This window comes from Ustilago hordei, assembly GCF_900519145.1.
Source record: "Ustilago hordei strain Uho2 genome assembly, contig: UHO2_contig_15, whole genome shotgun sequence".
Classification (NCBI taxonomy): Eukaryota; Fungi; Basidiomycota; class Ustilaginomycetes; order Ustilaginales; family Ustilaginaceae; genus Ustilago; species Ustilago hordei.
The window spans coordinates 551,008-567,915 of NW_024545281.1; the positions used below are offsets into that span (position 1 = coordinate 551,008).

Here is a 16,908-nt window from a genome sequence, read left to right on the forward strand (position 1 = left end):
AGAAGTTGCTGCTTTGTCTGCATTTGTGCATATCTACCCTACAAAGCTGTAAGATACTCCTGCTGTGACACACCTTTAGCATGAGTCTTGACTGGTCTGTATAGTGCGAAACGAAATCTGAGACTCTCGCCGCCAAAGTGTGACGAGCTCCGTTGCCGGGCGGAGACGGAGCATTGTCGTCTTGCGGTCTGGTGTGTGCTCAACTGTCTTGAGATGGCATCGCTGTCCAAATGCAGATTTCCTGCTCGGCCGGAGGCTTTTCCTTGTCAAGCAGGAAAGTACGTTTGAGTAGGTCAAGTAGTTACCTCCGTCCAGCCACGGAGGTGAGTAGAGCATGTGGCCATCGCGGTTTCCCTTCCTGCTAGCTAGCTCGCTTTCTTCCGGTTCTGACCTAGACACCGACTATTGCACTTGCTCGATGCGATCACGCTCAACAGAGGCGATGTTCGCAATTGCGAGCGGCAGTCCCTTTCCGAACTCGTTCTCGACTTTGTTCTTGCTCACGACGCTTCACGCGCAACCATTGACCGTCTTTCTGGTGGTTGAGACCTCTGGCGGAGACTATGCATTGTTCTTACGCCAATATTTCGGTTTGAATGAGTCGAGTGTGCATCCTCGCCTAGCTGCAGATGTCTTTCTCGATGGGGGTCGCAAGCTTTTGCGGTCACAGCAGCAAGGACTTTTGAGTGTGTCGAGACAGTTTGGCCGTCCAGCCACTATTGGGTAATTGAAGCTAGAGCCGTTCCTTTCCGTGCCTCGGTGTCCTCGATGTTTGAGCCTGCTGTCTTCGAGTTGCGTCTTTGACGTCGGCTGTCTGTCAGCATCCACAGTCTGCTCGTGACAGATGTACAGAACACATAAATCAGCAACCAATCAACCTCTCGCTATCATTCTCATGGTAAGCGGCTTCCCTGCTTGGCAGCTCGGCTCGAACGACTCTATCATTGTACAAAGACTTCTTCAATCCTACCTTGTCATCCGCTGATCGGTTCACATGATCTCCACTCAAGACTTGCGCATCGTTATCTAAGCACAAAATGACGAAGCTTCAAGGTTTCATGTCTCACTCACGTCTTCGCGTGATGTTTTGGCCAGATTGACGCGCTGACGCGTCGCGTAAAGCACCCTTTCTAGCTTCTGCGGGGACAACGTATCTGATTGGTTCGCGAAGAATCTCGTGCAGAGGGCCTTCCCCTTCCGCTTCCCTTTTTTTTTTTTTTTTTTTTTTTTTTTTTCTTTTCTGACTTTTCTTCTTGTGGACATCATTTCCGCAAACGCACGAGCCAGCATGAGGTAGGACAAAGCCTTATTATCCATCCGCTTCCAATACATCCATCTTGTCTTCTCCCCCACCACACACTCCTTCAAACCTGTGCTCCTTGAGGCCTAGACCTTCGTACAGTCTTTATCGCTCATTACTACTTCGCCACTCTTATTCAATCCTGCGTGTTCGCGGAAGCCTGCGACGCTCACAAACCATAACTCAAGCGAAATGGTTCGCAACAACACCACACAAGATATCGAGGCGGATTACGAAGCGCAAAGGCAGGCCAACATCAAGGCGAATTTCGAATTGATGATGTCGCTTGGTTTGTATCAGTCTTCGACTTTTCTCTACCCCAGGCCGCCTTCTACGCCGAAGGCTAAGTCTTCACCGAAAGCAAAGGCAGCTTCTTCCTCGGGGTTTGTTGATGGAGGCGAAGATGTTGAACAGAGGGTGGAGAGACCAAAACGAATCACCCGCTCGGTATCCCGTGTTATGGAACCCAAACAAAGCACCGCAAGAGGAATGAAAAGAGCGCTAAGCGACGAAGGGCTGCCTAGCCGCAAGACGAAACGCTCTGATCCGACGGAGTACAATCCCGATGCGTTCATCGATTCTGACAATTCTGACGACGACAAAGACGAATCCTATCGCTCCCACAAATCTTCTCGACCGCACACCAGCTTCAATCCTAACCCAACCTACAGAGACAAAGCTGAGCTCCAACGCCACTCCGATCGTCTGGGAATCCGTATTCACAACCCCAAAACCTTCGGTTCCATCCCTGGCATCCCCATCGGCACGCTCTTCTCTAAACGCATCCACGCATCAACCGCAGCCATTCACGCTCCTACCGTAGCTGGCATTAGTGGGAACGAAGAAGTTGGTTGTTGGAGTATCTGTCTTTCTGGTGGTTATGAAGACGATATCGACTCAGGCCACACTTTCACCTATACTGGCTCAGGAGGTAGAGATCTAAAGGGAACGGCGAATAATCCAAAGAATCTTCGTACAGCCCCACAAAGCAGTGATCAAGAATGGGAGGGAAAAAACGCAGCACTAAAGAAGAGTGTCAAGACGGGCAAACCGGTTCGAGTGATGAGAGGGTGGAAAGGTGGGAATAAATGGTGTCCGAGGGAAGGGGAGGGATATGTGTATTGTGGTTTGTATAAGGCGGTTGATGCTTGGATGGAGAACGGTAAGGCTGGATTTTTGGTTTGTCGGTTTAGATTTGTTAGGTTGCCCAGTCAGGAGCCTTTGCCTACCTTCGATCATGAAAGAGAGGAAAGTGGAGATAAAGCTGAGGCTGAGGATGAGAGGAAGGAAAGTGAGGATGAGGTGCAAGTTGTTGAGCCGCCAAAAGAAGTCTCAGCGCGGGAAATGAGTGCTCGCAACCGCGCCCAACCCCGTCCCTCCATGGCAACCAGCTCAAAGGTCGCAGCGTCACCCTCACCAACACCATCGAACCGCTCCATCCGAAGCACATCCTCCATCAGCCCCCACCCCATCCTCAAATCTTCGTCAAGTGACTTTGATCGGTCGCAGTACACCATCATTTCCGACTCAGACTCTGACGTGGAGGAGGTTGAGAGGGAAGAGGAGGAAGAAGTGCAGCTCATCCTCGAAGTTGACGCAAAAGGAAAAGAGGTTGAGGAGAGAGTTGCGAGAAGGTCGCCAAGAAAGAGTAAGGCGAGTTGGAAGAAGTTGGAGTTCGAAACTGGTTGGAAGACCTTTCGCTCCTAAATTGCTCGAGTGGAGCAGGAAGAGGGAGCAGGGGAGAAAGGGAAGAAAGGGGAGAGAGGAGATGATGTATATACCAAGCACACACACGCTATTTCTGTGACTTTCAAGTTGATACCATTTGTGCAACATACTTGCCCGAGAATGTGGTGCGATTGCTGGGTAATAAATGATGTCTAGCATACATGAGAGACTGCTTATGAGGAGGAGGGTTGGTCTACATCTCCAGCCTCTGTACTGGGATCGGCGTTGCTTTCTGCGGGCTGAGCTGTGGCATCTTCCTTCGAGACTGCCGATGATTCGGTTTGAGACTGCTCCTCCTCCGTCTTGCTTTCTTCGGCCACGTTTTTGACTGTATCGGGCTCAGGCTTTGCCCCTGACTGCTCCGATGCCGACGCTTCTGGCTCAGGCTCAGGATCCTGAGTTTTGGTGCCGTTCGTTGTTGGTGGTGCGTCCACAGAATCGGCCTTCGAGTCGGCTTCTTTGGTGGGCTCAACGGTGCTTTTGGTGTCAGCAGAAGCTGCTGCTGGAGCGGCAGAAGCAGTCCCTGTCGAGTCGGGCTGCGTCTGCGCGGTAGTCTCCGTGTTTGCCTTCTCTCCCTTGGCTGGACCATCTGCTGCTGGCTCACTGTTTGCTGCTTCAGCCTCTGCGGATTCTTTTTGAGCGCAGTTCCACTCGGTCGTCACGTCGGCCGGAGTAGCTACTTGAGCTGCCCCTTCCGCGTTCGCCTGCGGCTGAGGCTGAGGCTGTTCACTAGCACCAACCCCAAAAGCATGCGATAGAGACCAAGACAGAGCCGGCTGCTGCTGACCTTGTTGTTGCTGCTGCTGCTGCTGCTGTCCTCCTTGTTGCTGCTCTTGCCCTGCCGGCTCCTCGCCAGGCGGCGGCGACAAGACCTGAACACCAGTCTGTCTCCCCAACAGTTGTGTATACCCAACCCACTCCTCCACCAACTCCTCCTGCCTCTTAATCATATCCCCCAACCACATCCCCACTACCTTTTTAAAATCCAACACTCTCTCCAAATCCAATCGTTCCATCTCCTCCTTACACCTCTGCGAAACTGTATCAAACAATCGCTGTGCATCTAGTGCCTTTGTCTCTGCCTCCGTCACTTCAGCCAACAAGCTCTGGAACTGCGGTCCTGCGCTGGAAGGGTTGGCTGCTTTGTACTTTTCGAATCTAGCTCGTGTCTTGCGGAGCTCGTCAGCTTGACGAGCGGATTTGGCCCAGACCTCGGCGCGGACTTTGAAAGCTTTACGGACGGAACCAACGACTCGCTCGTATTCGTACATCGTAGTACCTAGTTGTCGGACATCGGCTTCTGCTTGTGCGTCTTCCAGCTCGAGACCGCGGCGTTTGACTTCGGCTAGCCCGGCGAAACAGGTGCTGAGGGACCGACTCAAGCTGCTGCCCGAAAGAGTGGTGAGGACTTGGGCTAGGTCGTGTATCGATTGGACCATGTGTTTGCGCTGATTGGAAAGGGCGGATACGGATTTGACAATCCCCTTCAGTGCATTTTCGAGCGAGTCGATGTACATCTTCTGCTCGTTGAACCATTCATCTGTCTCCTCGAAGCTGTAGGCACTCAAGGCGCCAGAAGACAGAGATGAGGTGCTAGGGACAACACTTCCCAACAATGCACTTCCCCAACTCTTGTATGTCTTTTGCTCGGGAGTGATGATTGGTCCCTTGATCATATCACGCTGTTTGACGTCAGCGGCAAAGTTCTCTGACTCGAGAAAGAGACGGAAGTCATCGTCCTGTTGGAGCAGAGGATGGTTGGCGATCTTGTTGATGCATGTTTCGAGACCGATACGACGTGCTTCGACGAGTTCAGCTGCAAAGCGACCGATCGAGACCTTCTCTGGGACGGGTGGGACGATGATACCAGGGTTGTTTTGGACTAGTGCAGCGTGCAGCCAGCGGAAGTCTCTGTAGCGACGCAGGGACGAGAATTGCTGGGCACGGAAGTTGGGGCAGTCAGTGTGCGTGCGGACCGTGTAGACAATGTGAGCAGTCATTGGATCACCGATTCGTTGCGGATCGCCGACTTTGATGGTGAAGTTCCAGTTGCAACGGTGTAGACGCTCATAGGCTTCACGATCACGGGCGTCTTGCAGCAGGTCGAAGGATGGCCGATGATAGAGGCGGGGTTGAGTCGTCGGTGCTGCAGCCGCGACGCCATCTGCATGGGCTGTGCTGCGATCGCCTTCTGCCGACATGCGCGATGGTGTTGACGAGCCAAGGGATCCGATCGAGCCAGACATTCTTGGCGCAGCAAGAGCAGGGCTGCCATCTGCAGAGAGTCGACCAGCTCGCGTTGGTGAACCAGTGATGGACGCTGTGAGCGTTTCCGGAAAAGCAGTTTGATTAGTCTGTGGTGAAGGTTGACCATACCCATCCTCGTCTGAGTCGTTGCTTGCATGACGGGGACCAGCAGCTGCCGCATCGAGATGCAGTGGCCCTGACAGGCTCGACTTGCGAGCTGTGCCGCCAAACATGGTGCTCTCATCTGTCAGCGAAGTCAGACGAGCAGCACTACTGGCACTAAGCGATCGCTGAGGAAGGCTCGAGCCGATGCGTTGCCTTTCGCGTGCCGCGGCGAGGTTGAGCGGGCTCTCCTCGACAACTGAACCTGTTGGTGTCGCGTCTGACACTTGTGTGGATGCTCGTGTTTGCGTATCAGCAGCATCGCCGTTTTCAGGAAGCGGCGGTGTGTTTGGTCGGTGAGCGCTTTTGATGGAAGATGGTGGATGTGAGCTCGTGGGCGAGGGAAGACCGGATGTAGATGGTGGAGTGGGCCGAGCTTTGAGTGAGTTGAAGGATGGATGCGGCGAGCCTGGGTCGTGATCAGTGCCGTTCGGAGCTTCACCAGCCTCGCTGGAAGGCGGTGCAGTAGATGGACCCGCGTCATCTGTGGCTGCTGGTTGTGACTCTGTCGAGGAATCCTCTGCGGACTTGGATGCTTCCGCATCCTGCTTCTGTTTGGCGTCTGCTTCTTCAGCCTCTTTTTGCTTGTGAGCCTGCTGTTCGACTTCACGCTGTGCTTTGACCTCTGCTTCGGCTTTTTCGGCTGCTATGCGTCGCTCCTCTTCCAGCTTACGTTGACGTTCGGCTTCTTCCGCTTCTCGCTTCTTACGCTCTTCCTCTTGTATGCGTCGCTTCACTTCGGCTTCGGCAGCCAGACGTGCTTCCTCTTCGAGTTTAAGCTCGTGCATCTATCTCAACAACAGAGAGAGAGAGAGAGAGAGAGAGAGAGAGAGATTAAGTGGAAGAAGAATATAGGAAGGAAGTCGCACAGGTCAGTCTAAGTTTCTTCAAAATACACTTGATTCAATTGGCAGCTAAGCTACATAGCGTGGCGGCTACATTGTTGATGTCGAAAGCGGACGCCAGGATTGTCTTCAAAGCGCAGTTCGCTGAGTACGTACCTCGGCAAGATAAGGGCGCCACCAGTCCTCGAACGATGTGTACTCGATCGGTACACCATACTCCTCCAACACTGACGTGTCGAGCTTGCAATGTCGAGGTCGAGCAGTTGCAGCCATTGGATCAACTTCGTATTCCGGGTCGAGAAGGTCGGTGCGTGTTTCGAAGCCTACCGAGCTGGCGATACGAGAAAGGACCATGCACATGTCGTACTTGGTCATAGCCTCCTTTGCGCTGAAATGAGTGGTGGGTGGAACAGGTTTGAACGAGTCGGCAGCATGCACTTCTGCAAGCTTGAGAATGGCTTTGGCGACATCGCCGACGTTGGTGGGATACCTGACTGCATAGGCATCGCACTTCTTGGGCGTTGTGGATCCTGCTGGTGGCTGAATAGCGTCGAGGAGAACATTAACGGCAGACTCGTTGTTGGTGATCGTCTTGCCGTACAATATTGGAACACGAAGGTTAGTAAAGTGACCAGGCTTGGCGTTCTCCGCTACTGCACGCTCGCCTTGAAGCTTGCCAACACCATATGCATTGAGAGGGTTGGGAGCATCATCGACCTTGTAAGGTGGCTTAAAGCCGTCGAAGACATAGTCGGTCGAGATGTTGATAAGCAGTGGTACATGGTCGAGCTTCGATGCGAGCATTGCGATGCTGGCTGGTGCATCGACGTTGATAGCATGCGATGCCGCTGGGTCCTTCTCGACAAAGTCTGAACGACGCTCAGCTGCTGTATGGACGATGACATCAGGCTGGAATTCGCGCAAACATGACTCGAGGGCGGTGGCATCTGTGAGGTCGAGCTTGACGAGCTGCTTTTCGGGATCTGAACGGGTGAAGGCAAGTGCTTTGGTGTCGTAGCCCTTTTGGTTACATTGCTGATGGACAGCACGACCGAGCAGACCGGATGCGCCGGTGATGAGAACCTTCATTGTCGATGTCAGCGTCGAACGCTGCGTTTCAGATAAGCCAGGCTCTGAGATGAGGGCTGATGGCGGTGCTGATGCGCTCCTTTCCAAACCAACTTGCGACCGTCAGACTGCGCTCAAGCAGAATTCCGGATGAGGTCAGCAGCGGATGCTTTCCGACAGATGCGTAGTTGGTGCTGATGCGCTTGGCAACAGTTGCTGCTGGTGTGGTGCGATGATCGGAGAGGGAAGCGACTGTTCGTGAGGAGGCGTGGGAAGGTGACAGCAGCAAGAAGGCAGACGAGTTTGCTTGTCAGGCTTCGGCGTTCAACTCCATCCCTGCACGCAACACACACACGCGAATTCACATCAAGAGGTCCGAGCTTGAGCTTCAGCCCGATTTGTAACGCTGCAAGATCGAGATCAACACTCCCCTAACGCCGGGAGCTCGAAAAATTTAAGCGAGGGCACAGCTAAGCACAAGCCTCGATCGGAAGAAGCCGAGTTGACTCGACATTGACCTCGGATCTTTTCCGAACACCTTCTCACATCATCACAGTCACTGTGCTTACACAACATAGACGGATCATCCGATAGATAGAGTAGACAAGTATACAGTCATGTCGGAAGCAAAAAAGCCCATCGCCAACATCAAGGCTGTTCTGTTTGACATGGACGGCCTGCTCATCGACTCGGAAGGCATCTACACAAAGGTGGTCAACGACATCCTCGAGCCGTACGGCAAAGAGCAGACATGGGAGATCAAGGCCAACCTCATGGGCAAGCCAGAGCGTGAGGCGACATGTAAGTAAACAGACCATAGCTGAATGTGTAAGATTCTGTAGTCGATGATTGTGCTGATGAGCTCCTTCCTTCCCTTGTTGTGCTGCTTCTTGTCACAGTGACACTGCTCTCCTCGGTATGGCCACCTACTAAGGAAGGCCAACTCTACAGTCCAGATTGTCCCTTTGACATTGACAGCTTCCTGAAAGATCGCAACGAGGTTCTCCTCAAAGCCTTTGAGCAAGTTCCAAAGATGACAGGCGCATCCCGATTGGTCCAGCACCTTCACAAGCACAACATCCCCATCTGCGTGGCGACAGGAAGCAAGCGTAAGAACTACGACATCAAGACCGCAAGCCATCCGGATCTCTTCGGCCCCTTTGCCGACCGTGTTATTTGCGGCGATGACACCAGATTGACACGTGGCAAGCCTCATCCTGACATCTTCCTCCTCGCTGCACGCGAAGGTCTGCTCAGCAGCCATTCCAACGACCACATTACAAGGGAGAGGCTCGGAGGGCAATGGACACAGAGCTTGAGGGAGATGGGAGAGCACTTTGACGAAGCTCACCACTTGAAAGGAGGCGAATCGAGCATCTTGGTGTTGGAAGATGCAAAGCCAGGTGTCCAGGCTGCTAAGGCGGCAGGTATGCACGGTAGGTGCCAAGCACGATTCGCTGCTCCATTGTGCCATGTTGCATTGATGGCTGACTTTACCTTGTATTCTATTCTGATCTGCTGCAGTGGTGTGGGTGCCCGACCCGAACCTCCGAGCGCTCTTCCCCAACGAAGAGCTGGGCGCATCACAGACCATCAACTCTTTGCTTGATTTCGACCCAACCGACTGGGGTCTCCCGCCGTTCGACGACAGCGACAAGTAAGAAAAGGATCCGGGGATATTCAGTCCGATGCATAATGACACTTGGCATTGTAGAGTATAGTGTACATAGATTTGAATTAAAACAGTGTTACGGAGAATCTAGTCCGGAGATCTTTGTAAAGCAGCAGCTTGGGACCGCTTCAAGGAACAGGATCCATGCTTTTAGGTGAAGGAGAGCGCAGAAGTGGATCAAGATATCCATGTTGTGATGCTGATGTAGTTGATGAGATGAACAAGGTATGTGGAAGGCAGTTGGTCAGGCTCACATGCCGAGCATGCCGTTCATGGCGTTGCCAACATACGCCATGGGCTTGATGTTAGGGTGGGGTTGCGCCTCAAATCTGGTCCAGCCAATGCTGCCCTTGTCGTCGATACGGGCAAAGGCACCCAGGTTGCCCGTCGAGTCGCAGTAGTTGGGGGCCGAGAAAATAGTGCAGCAGCGTCCCTCGTGCTCTTCTTCATAACCACCCATGCGCACCTCGTGACTACGCAACACAGCTGTGACACCGTTGAGCTCGCACCATGCCTTGGTGATGTCGGGACCGAACCCGAGACCCACACCGCGCTTGGAAGGGTTACGTCCTGGTGCAGCCTGAGGGTCGCTCCAGAGCAACTCCACCATGAGACCCTGCTGACCAGGCTGCCCGATCTTGAAGCGGTCGATGGCACGAATATCGTCGAGCGTCACGCCATCCTTGGAGAAGAGACCGCCGTGGACTACAAAGAAGCGTTTGAAGCCAGTGTCCTTGGCGACAATGGGCTGACGCTGAGCGATCGAGAACGAGTCGGGCAGCTCGTTGCCAGTGAGAGGGGGCTTGGTAGCCGAGATGAGCGTGGCAAGAGGCAAGGAGATGAAGACCTGCGTAAAGAGCTTGAAGGTGAGATCGCCACCGAACTTGGCCTTGCACTCACCCTCGAAACCGTAGACCTTGTTCATCTCAGAAGTTTCGTGGTTACCACGGTTGATAAGGGTAGTCTTTGGATAGAGCCACTTGTATGCAAAAACGGTGAGAGCAATCTCGACCGACCATGAGCCTCGGTCGACAAAGTCACCGTTGAACAGGAGGGCGTGCTTGTCGCTTGGAGGGCCGGTCTTGTTGAGGAGGTGGATAAAGTCGAAGAATTGACCATGTGTGTCGCCAATCACATCGACTGTAGTGTCTTCGGGAATCTCGTAGTCGACCAAGGTCGGCTCCTGCTTCAATGCTCGAAAGGCACCAAGGATGATCTGCCACGAGTATCGGTTGTGTAGTTTGCCGCCATTCTTAAAGTGCTCAATCATGTCCTCGATAAACTTTTGATCAATCTTGCCGAGATGCTTTGTCTCTTGATCATCACCATCAGCAATACGCGGGCCAATGTACGAGTCAGGAACAACGGTGCCGCCGGAGCCCTCTTTGAGGTTGGACTCGACTGTGTCCACAGCTTGAGCACCATCCGGGACCTTAATGGCCTTCTCGAACTCGAGACGACGAATGAGCTTGACAGTGGCTTCAAGCTGTGCCTTTACCGTGGCGTTCTTGGGCTCAAGCTGGGCAACAATGCGAAGGTCTGGTAGTGCAGACTTGGGATCGAGAATGCTGAGATGTGCGCTGGCTCTGCGGAAATAAGCTTTGGAGAACTTGGAGTCGAGTTGGATAGCCTTGGTAGCATCCTCTATCGCGAGACCATGCTGTTCAAGTTTGAGTTCGCATGCTGCACGGTTACTGTAGAACGCGGGGACGAAAGGGTCGAGTGCGATGGCGAGGCCGTACTGATGTTTGGCAGCTTCATACTGACCAACAACGAAGAGCTTGTTTCCTTCATCCTTGAGGGCTTTCGCCTTGGCCTGTCTTTCTTCGACAGGAAGAGCGATGTCTTCCTTGGTTGGTGAGGGAGGGAGATCGGCAGAAGTGGCGGAGGCCTGGTCAAGCTGAGTAACGTCGGTGCCGACGCTCAACGAAGAGACGGAGGAAGCGACGGGCGAAGATGGTGCTGATGAACTGCTGGATGACGCAGACCCGGCCTGCACCGCATTAGAAGATGGAGATGACATGCTGCGGGTATGTATGATGGAGTGTGAAGCCAATCAAGCGAGCGCTTCGGATGCCTTCCGATGGGTATGGTTGGATTGGTTTGCAATCTTAAATCAGCGGCGAGACGACCAAGGTCAGACGAGTCCAAATGGCGTGGGATGAGGCTGAGAGCGTGGGAAAGGTTTGTCCTCTCTTCTTGTTCTGTGTCGGATGGACCGACGTATGACTGAGATGGTGCGGACAGTCGGGAAAAAAAACAAGAGATTGTGTGGAGATGGTGGAAGGAAGTACTGTATGTTAGCACAAAGAGGTGCGTATTGTGACAGGCGACTTTTCTTCCACGCCGATTCCTGTGACAGAAGAGAGAGAGAAAGAGAGCTGATAGCCATTGCGAGGCTGGACTGTGCTCCTGTGCCTCTGATTTTTCTCACTCCACACTTTTTTCTCAATCCCGTCTGGACTCAATCGCACGAAACGTACCTAAAATTGTATACACATATCACAAAAAAAAAAACTAGGTGGATTGCAGGCAAAGACCTGTGAGGTCCTCAAAGCTTGACAAGGAGGCTCCTGGCCCACCAACAGCTGCAGTGTCACCTGTGCAGCAGACAGTGGTCACTGCAGAGGGGCTGGAGGCTCCACCAAGGTTAGAGGACAGGATAATGCCAGGAAGCATCTGTAGGGACAAGTAGTCCCTGTCAGGTGGAATAGAGGGCAGAGGCAACCATCATGTGGCACTCAGCTGTGGAACAGTCAACATGTTGCCAATAGCAATCTGAGTTCCACCACCCAAGTGTCATGGGCCTGGATGCTCAAGAAGGGTCACTGGTTCATATGGAAGGAGCACAGGTATCGAAGATCTAGTTGATACCAGTAGAGAGCATGGTCATAGTGCAGTCTCCATGGAGACCATGGACTCCTATGGACTCACATGCAAAGGAGGACTGAGCCATATGCGAGGAGGGCCAGGCACAGCCATGAGGAGGACCAAGCTCAAGGAGCAGGCACAGCCACGAAGAGGACCAAGCTCAGATGGTTACCACTCAGGGGCTCGAGAGACAAGAGTCGAAGGAGTCGACACCAGGTCATGAGGAGGAGGAGCAGTGTCGAAGGAGTCGACACCACTCAGGAGGCACAAGGGTGCCAAACAAGCAGGATAGCAAGGAGGAGGAGCAGTGTCAAAGGAGTTGACACAGCTCAAGAGGCACAGGGGTGCCAAGCAAGCAGGAGAGGCCTCCTGAACAGTACTTGATGAAGAAGGTACTCTCTGGAGAGAGAGCAGGAGCAGCATTGCTGGCGATGCTGTGAAGAGGTATATAACCATGCTTTCTCATCATCAAAGGTCGAGTGGATCCTCATCCACTCTACTCACCATACAACTAGTCAATACTTTAGAAACATAAGTACTCATTAGTTTTCAGTCAGCATAGCAGCAATCTATCAAGGTTGCTCCTCATTGTAGTGTGTGTGTTGTATCACCACTACCTGATGTCCGAAGGCACCCCATAGCAGGTTAGTGGTCCGGATATAGATAGAACCAAAGGCAGTAAGTCCACTGCGGTCTGGGGATCACCTCAAGCATCAGTCAACACACTGGACACTTGTGTTGACACCACCAACCTTATCACCAATGCCACCAACCTTATCACCAACACCATCAACCTCATCATCATCAACACTCACACCAGACCTTGGTGTCATCATAACCTATGCATTGATATTGATCGTGCCAAGCTACCCCTGAACGGAGTGTCCACAGAGGTCAGCTGAAACCTACGATAGTATATACAACGAATGCCACCCACTGTCACTGCGCAACTTGATAGTCGCTGAATGACTAGCTCATCAAGACAGATACTGAGACAATAGCTGTTTCACAGTTTGATAGTCACCGAGTATCTCAACAGACCGACCTGGGTTTCAGGCGCGAGACCCCTGACATTAGAGTGGATCGTTCAAGCAGCTCCTCACAATCACCATGATGGACCCAGACCTCACCAATAAGCTCGATAGACTACTCACTCTATTGGAAGCTCAGCTAGAGCTTACTAGGCAGGGTCATCGAGAGGAATGACTACAATGAGCTCAGCTGAGTAGGGAGGAGACGATGGACCTCTCTCACTCAGAGGACCAAGCAGGAGGAGGAGATGAGTCTATGATAGGAGACCCACATACTCCTACTCCAGCTCCACGACCAAGACGACTGTTGGCTCTCAGACTCACAAGTGATGCTCCTGGTGCCGCCACACGTCATGTAGAGCGGTTCAGAGACTTGGAGGGACAGGTCAACCTAGATGACAACGAGCTAGTGATTGATCTCTTCAGAGGAAGTCTCACTTGCAGCATACAGGAGAAGTTCGAGAGGAATCCACCTGGGAAGAGATGGGAGTGGTACCGAGAGGTTGAGGAGATCGATCGACAGAGGATGCTACTACAGCAGTCCTCGGCTAGACACTCACTCCCAAATGCCATGTCACCTCCACTAAGAACTGGGTCTCGGCCAAATCAAAGTTCGATCCCCATCTGACAACCCACTCAACCTTATCCAGCTCGATCACCAGCACAAGCAACTACACAAGCAACTATACAAAACCTAAACCGACCCCTTCCTCATCATCCCACCCAACCCTCGAAGCAAGGAAGCCCTGCTCCATCAGGTATCAACACCTTGTCATGGGCCTGGATGCTCAAGAAGCAGGAGGGTCACGGGTTCATATGGAAGGAGCACAGGTATCGAAGATCTAGTCGAGATCAGTAGAGAGCATGGTCGTAGTGCAGTCTCCATGGAGACCATGGACTCCTATGGACTCACATGCAAAGGAGGGCCAAGCACAGCTGCGAGGAGGACCAAGCTCAAGGAGCAGGCACAGCCACGAAGAGGACCAAGCTCAAGGAGCATGCAGATGGTTACCACTCAGGGGCTCGAGAGGCAAGAGCCAAAGGAACTGTCACTGATCAAAGGAGGAGGAGCAGTGTCGAAGGAGTTGACACCAGGTCATGAGGAGGAGGAGCAGTGTCGAAGGAGTCGACACAGCTCAAGAGGCACAGGGGTGCCAAGCAGGAGAGGCCCCTGAGCAGTACTCGATGAAGAAGGTACTCTCTGGAGAGAGAGCAGGAGCAGCATCGCTGGTGATGCTGAGAAGAGGTATATAACCATGCTTTCTCATCATCATAGGTCGAGTGGATCCTCATCCACTCTACTCACCATAACTAGTTATCACTTCAGCATAAGTATATATTAGTTTCAGTCAGCTTAGCAGCAATCCATCAAAGGTTGCTCCTCATCGTAGTGTGTGTGTTGTATCACCACTACCTGACGTCCGAAGGCGCCCATAGCAGGTTAGCAGTCCGGATCAAGATAGAACCAAAGGCAGTAGTCCACTGCGGTCCGGGGATCACTTCAAGCATCAAGTCAACACACTGGACACTCGTGTTGACACCACCAACCTTATCACCAACACCATCAACCTCATTATCATCGACATCACCAATCTCATCACCAACACCATCACCCTCATCATCATCAACACTCACACCAGACCTTGGTGTCATCATAACATTGATATTGATCGTGCCGAGCTACCCCTGAACGGAGTGTCCACAGAGGTCAGCCGAAACCTACAATAGTATATACAACGAACACCACCTGCTGTCACTGCACAACTTGATAGTCACCGATACCGAGACAATAGCTGTCGCACAGTTTGATAGTCACCGAGTATCTCGACAGACCGACCTGGGTTTCAGGTGCGAGACCCCTGACATTAGAGTGGATTGTTCAAGCAGCTCCTCACGATCACCATGACGGACCCAGACCTCAACAATAAGCTCGATAGACTACTCACTCTATTGGAAGCACAGCTAGAGCTTACCAGACAGGGTCATCGAGAGGAACAATTACAACGAGCTCAACTGAGCAGGGAGGAGACAATGGACCTCTCTCACTCAGAAGACCAAGCAGGAGGAGGAGATGAGTCTATGATAGGAGACCCACATACTCCTACTCCGGCTCCATGACCAAGACGATCAGTCTCATTCAACCTGGATGAGCAGGAGGACATCAACTACAAGAAGTATGCTTCACCTACTGGGCCAAGATATGTCAAGACTAAGCTGGACCCCTACAGCAGGACTAGGACAGACCCTTACCCCCTGGACCACGAGGAGGATACCAGCATCATGGCAGAGCTTAACCGGTCAAAGCCCATCGCCACCCCCTTTCCAAAGTTCAATCCCCGAGACATGGAGATCTTCATTCTAGAAGCTGAAGCATGGTTTAAGTTCAACCAGGTGTATGAGCAGTCTAGGATGATCAATCACATGGGTGCTCAACTGGAAGGGACAGCCAGAGAGTGGTGGACCTCCAAGCTCCGTATTGATAGAGCTAGAGAAGGAAGGTTGTTCAATGATTGGCACTACTTCACAGAGCGACTGACAGAACAGTTCAACCCATGCAATGCTAGGATGGAGGCATACAACAAGCTGTTGGCTCTCAGACTCACAAGTGATGCTCCTGGTGCCGCCACACATCATGTAGAGTGGTTCAGAGACTTGGAGGGACAGGTCAACCTAGATGACAACGAGCTAGTGATTGATCTCTTCAGAGGAAGTCTCACTCGCAGCATACAGGAGAAGTTCGAGAGGAATCCACCTGGGAAGAGATGGGAGTGGTACCGAGAGGTTGAGGAGATCGATCGACAGAGGATGCTACTACAGCAGTCCTCGGCTAGACACTCACTCCCAAATGCCACATCACCTCCACTAAGAACTGGGTCTCGGCCAAATCAAAGTTCGATCCCCATCCGACAACCCACTCAACCTTATCCAGCTTGATCACCATCACAAGCAACTACACAAGCAACTATACAAAACCTAAACCGACCCCTTCCTCATCATCCCACCCAACCCTTGAAGCAAGGAAGCCCTGCTCCATCAGGTATCAACACCTGTCATGTATGCAAGGGTATCGGCCATTGGGCCAGAGACTGCCCCAGCAGGAGGGTAGACCCTCTTAGCTCTCGACCCATGGGACCAAAGGTTATGGTCACCACAGCAGACCCCTTTGAGGAGGCCACCAACTCAGGAGATGGCCACACAGGCAGTACTGAGATGGGTGACCCCGAGGCCATGGACCTCAGCTCATACCAGCAACCCATGGACCTCGACCATGAGGAGGAAGAGCATGATGATGATGACGATGAGGGAAACGTCAGTGGGGTGATGCACTGATGGCATGCATTGCTCTACAAACCTCCTCGCCATCACTCTGTATATATCAAGATTGTCAAGTATGTTTCTCTACCAGTGGAGGCAAAGCAGTACTGGAGCTCTCTGGAATGGTTCAAGACCATCCTGCTCGGATACTAGCTGATACCAGTGCTGGTTTGTCCATAGTCTCAGATTCTTTCATTAGTAAGTACCAAATACCCACAAAACCCATAAAAACAAGATCGATCCATGGTGTCACCGGGCACCAACTCTCCATCAATAGTTCTGCAAGCATGCAGGTATCTATTGGTACACACAATCTGGGTGTGGTCGAAGCTTCAGTGGCCGACACTGCAGACTATGACCTCATCCTGGGGTTCACTGAGCTACGGAGGCTCAAACCCACCATACAATGGGATACAGGCCAGCTGGAGTTCAAGACTCAGGAGCAGGACCGACCCCCTAGGAGACCCCCTGAAGCAGCAAGAGCAGGGGACCTAACCATGAGGAGACCAACTCTTCATGGTAACGAGTTTGTCTCAGCAGCGTGCATACTACGAGCAGCTCTAGAAGATGGACCCATAGGATTCATGCTGTTGGAGGAGCCACCATCATCACTCCCGGCCTTTGGTTTTGTACCTACAGGCGCAGACAAAGGAGTCGAGATGGAGGTGG

General features: G+C 52.5%; 4 protein-coding genes across 4 annotated transcripts; 2 read left to right on the forward strand and 2 right to left on the reverse strand.

The window, feature by feature from the left end:
* Positions 1 to 1,492: 1,492 nt before the first annotated feature.
* On the forward strand, positions 1,493 to 3,007 carry UHO2_05839 (uncharacterized protein; the record flags this gene model as incomplete). The annotated part of the gene is made up of 1 exon (XM_041558738.1): positions 1,493 to 3,007. One exon carries the CDS (start codon positions 1,493 to 1,495, stop codon positions 3,005 to 3,007), a length of 1,515 nt encoding a protein of 504 aa, XP_041414672.1.
* Positions 3,008 to 3,201: 194 nt separating this feature from the next.
* On the reverse strand, positions 3,202 to 7,371 carry UHO2_05840 (uncharacterized protein; the record flags this gene model as incomplete). Its single annotated transcript, XM_041558739.1, has 2 exons — positions 3,202 to 6,225; positions 6,439 to 7,371. The coding sequence occupies 2 exons, from the start codon at positions 7,369 to 7,371 to the stop codon at positions 3,202 to 3,204; spliced, it is 3,957 nt and encodes a 1,318-aa protein (XP_041414673.1).
* A 596-nt stretch (positions 7,372 to 7,967) lies between these two features.
* UHO2_05841 (uncharacterized protein) lies at positions 7,968 to 9,011 on the forward strand (the record flags this gene model as incomplete). Its single annotated transcript, XM_041558740.1, has 3 exons — positions 7,968 to 8,151; positions 8,250 to 8,786; positions 8,875 to 9,011. 3 exons carry the CDS (start codon positions 7,968 to 7,970, stop codon positions 9,009 to 9,011), a joined length of 858 nt encoding a protein of 285 aa, XP_041414674.1.
* Positions 9,012 to 9,272: 261 nt separating this feature from the next.
* Positions 9,273 to 11,045, reverse strand: UHO2_05842 (uncharacterized protein; the record flags this gene model as incomplete). The annotated part of the gene is made up of 1 exon (XM_041558741.1): positions 9,273 to 11,045. The coding sequence occupies one exon, from the start codon at positions 11,043 to 11,045 to the stop codon at positions 9,273 to 9,275; it is 1,773 nt and encodes a 590-aa protein (XP_041414675.1).
* Positions 11,046 to 16,908: the final 5,863 nt, after the last annotated feature.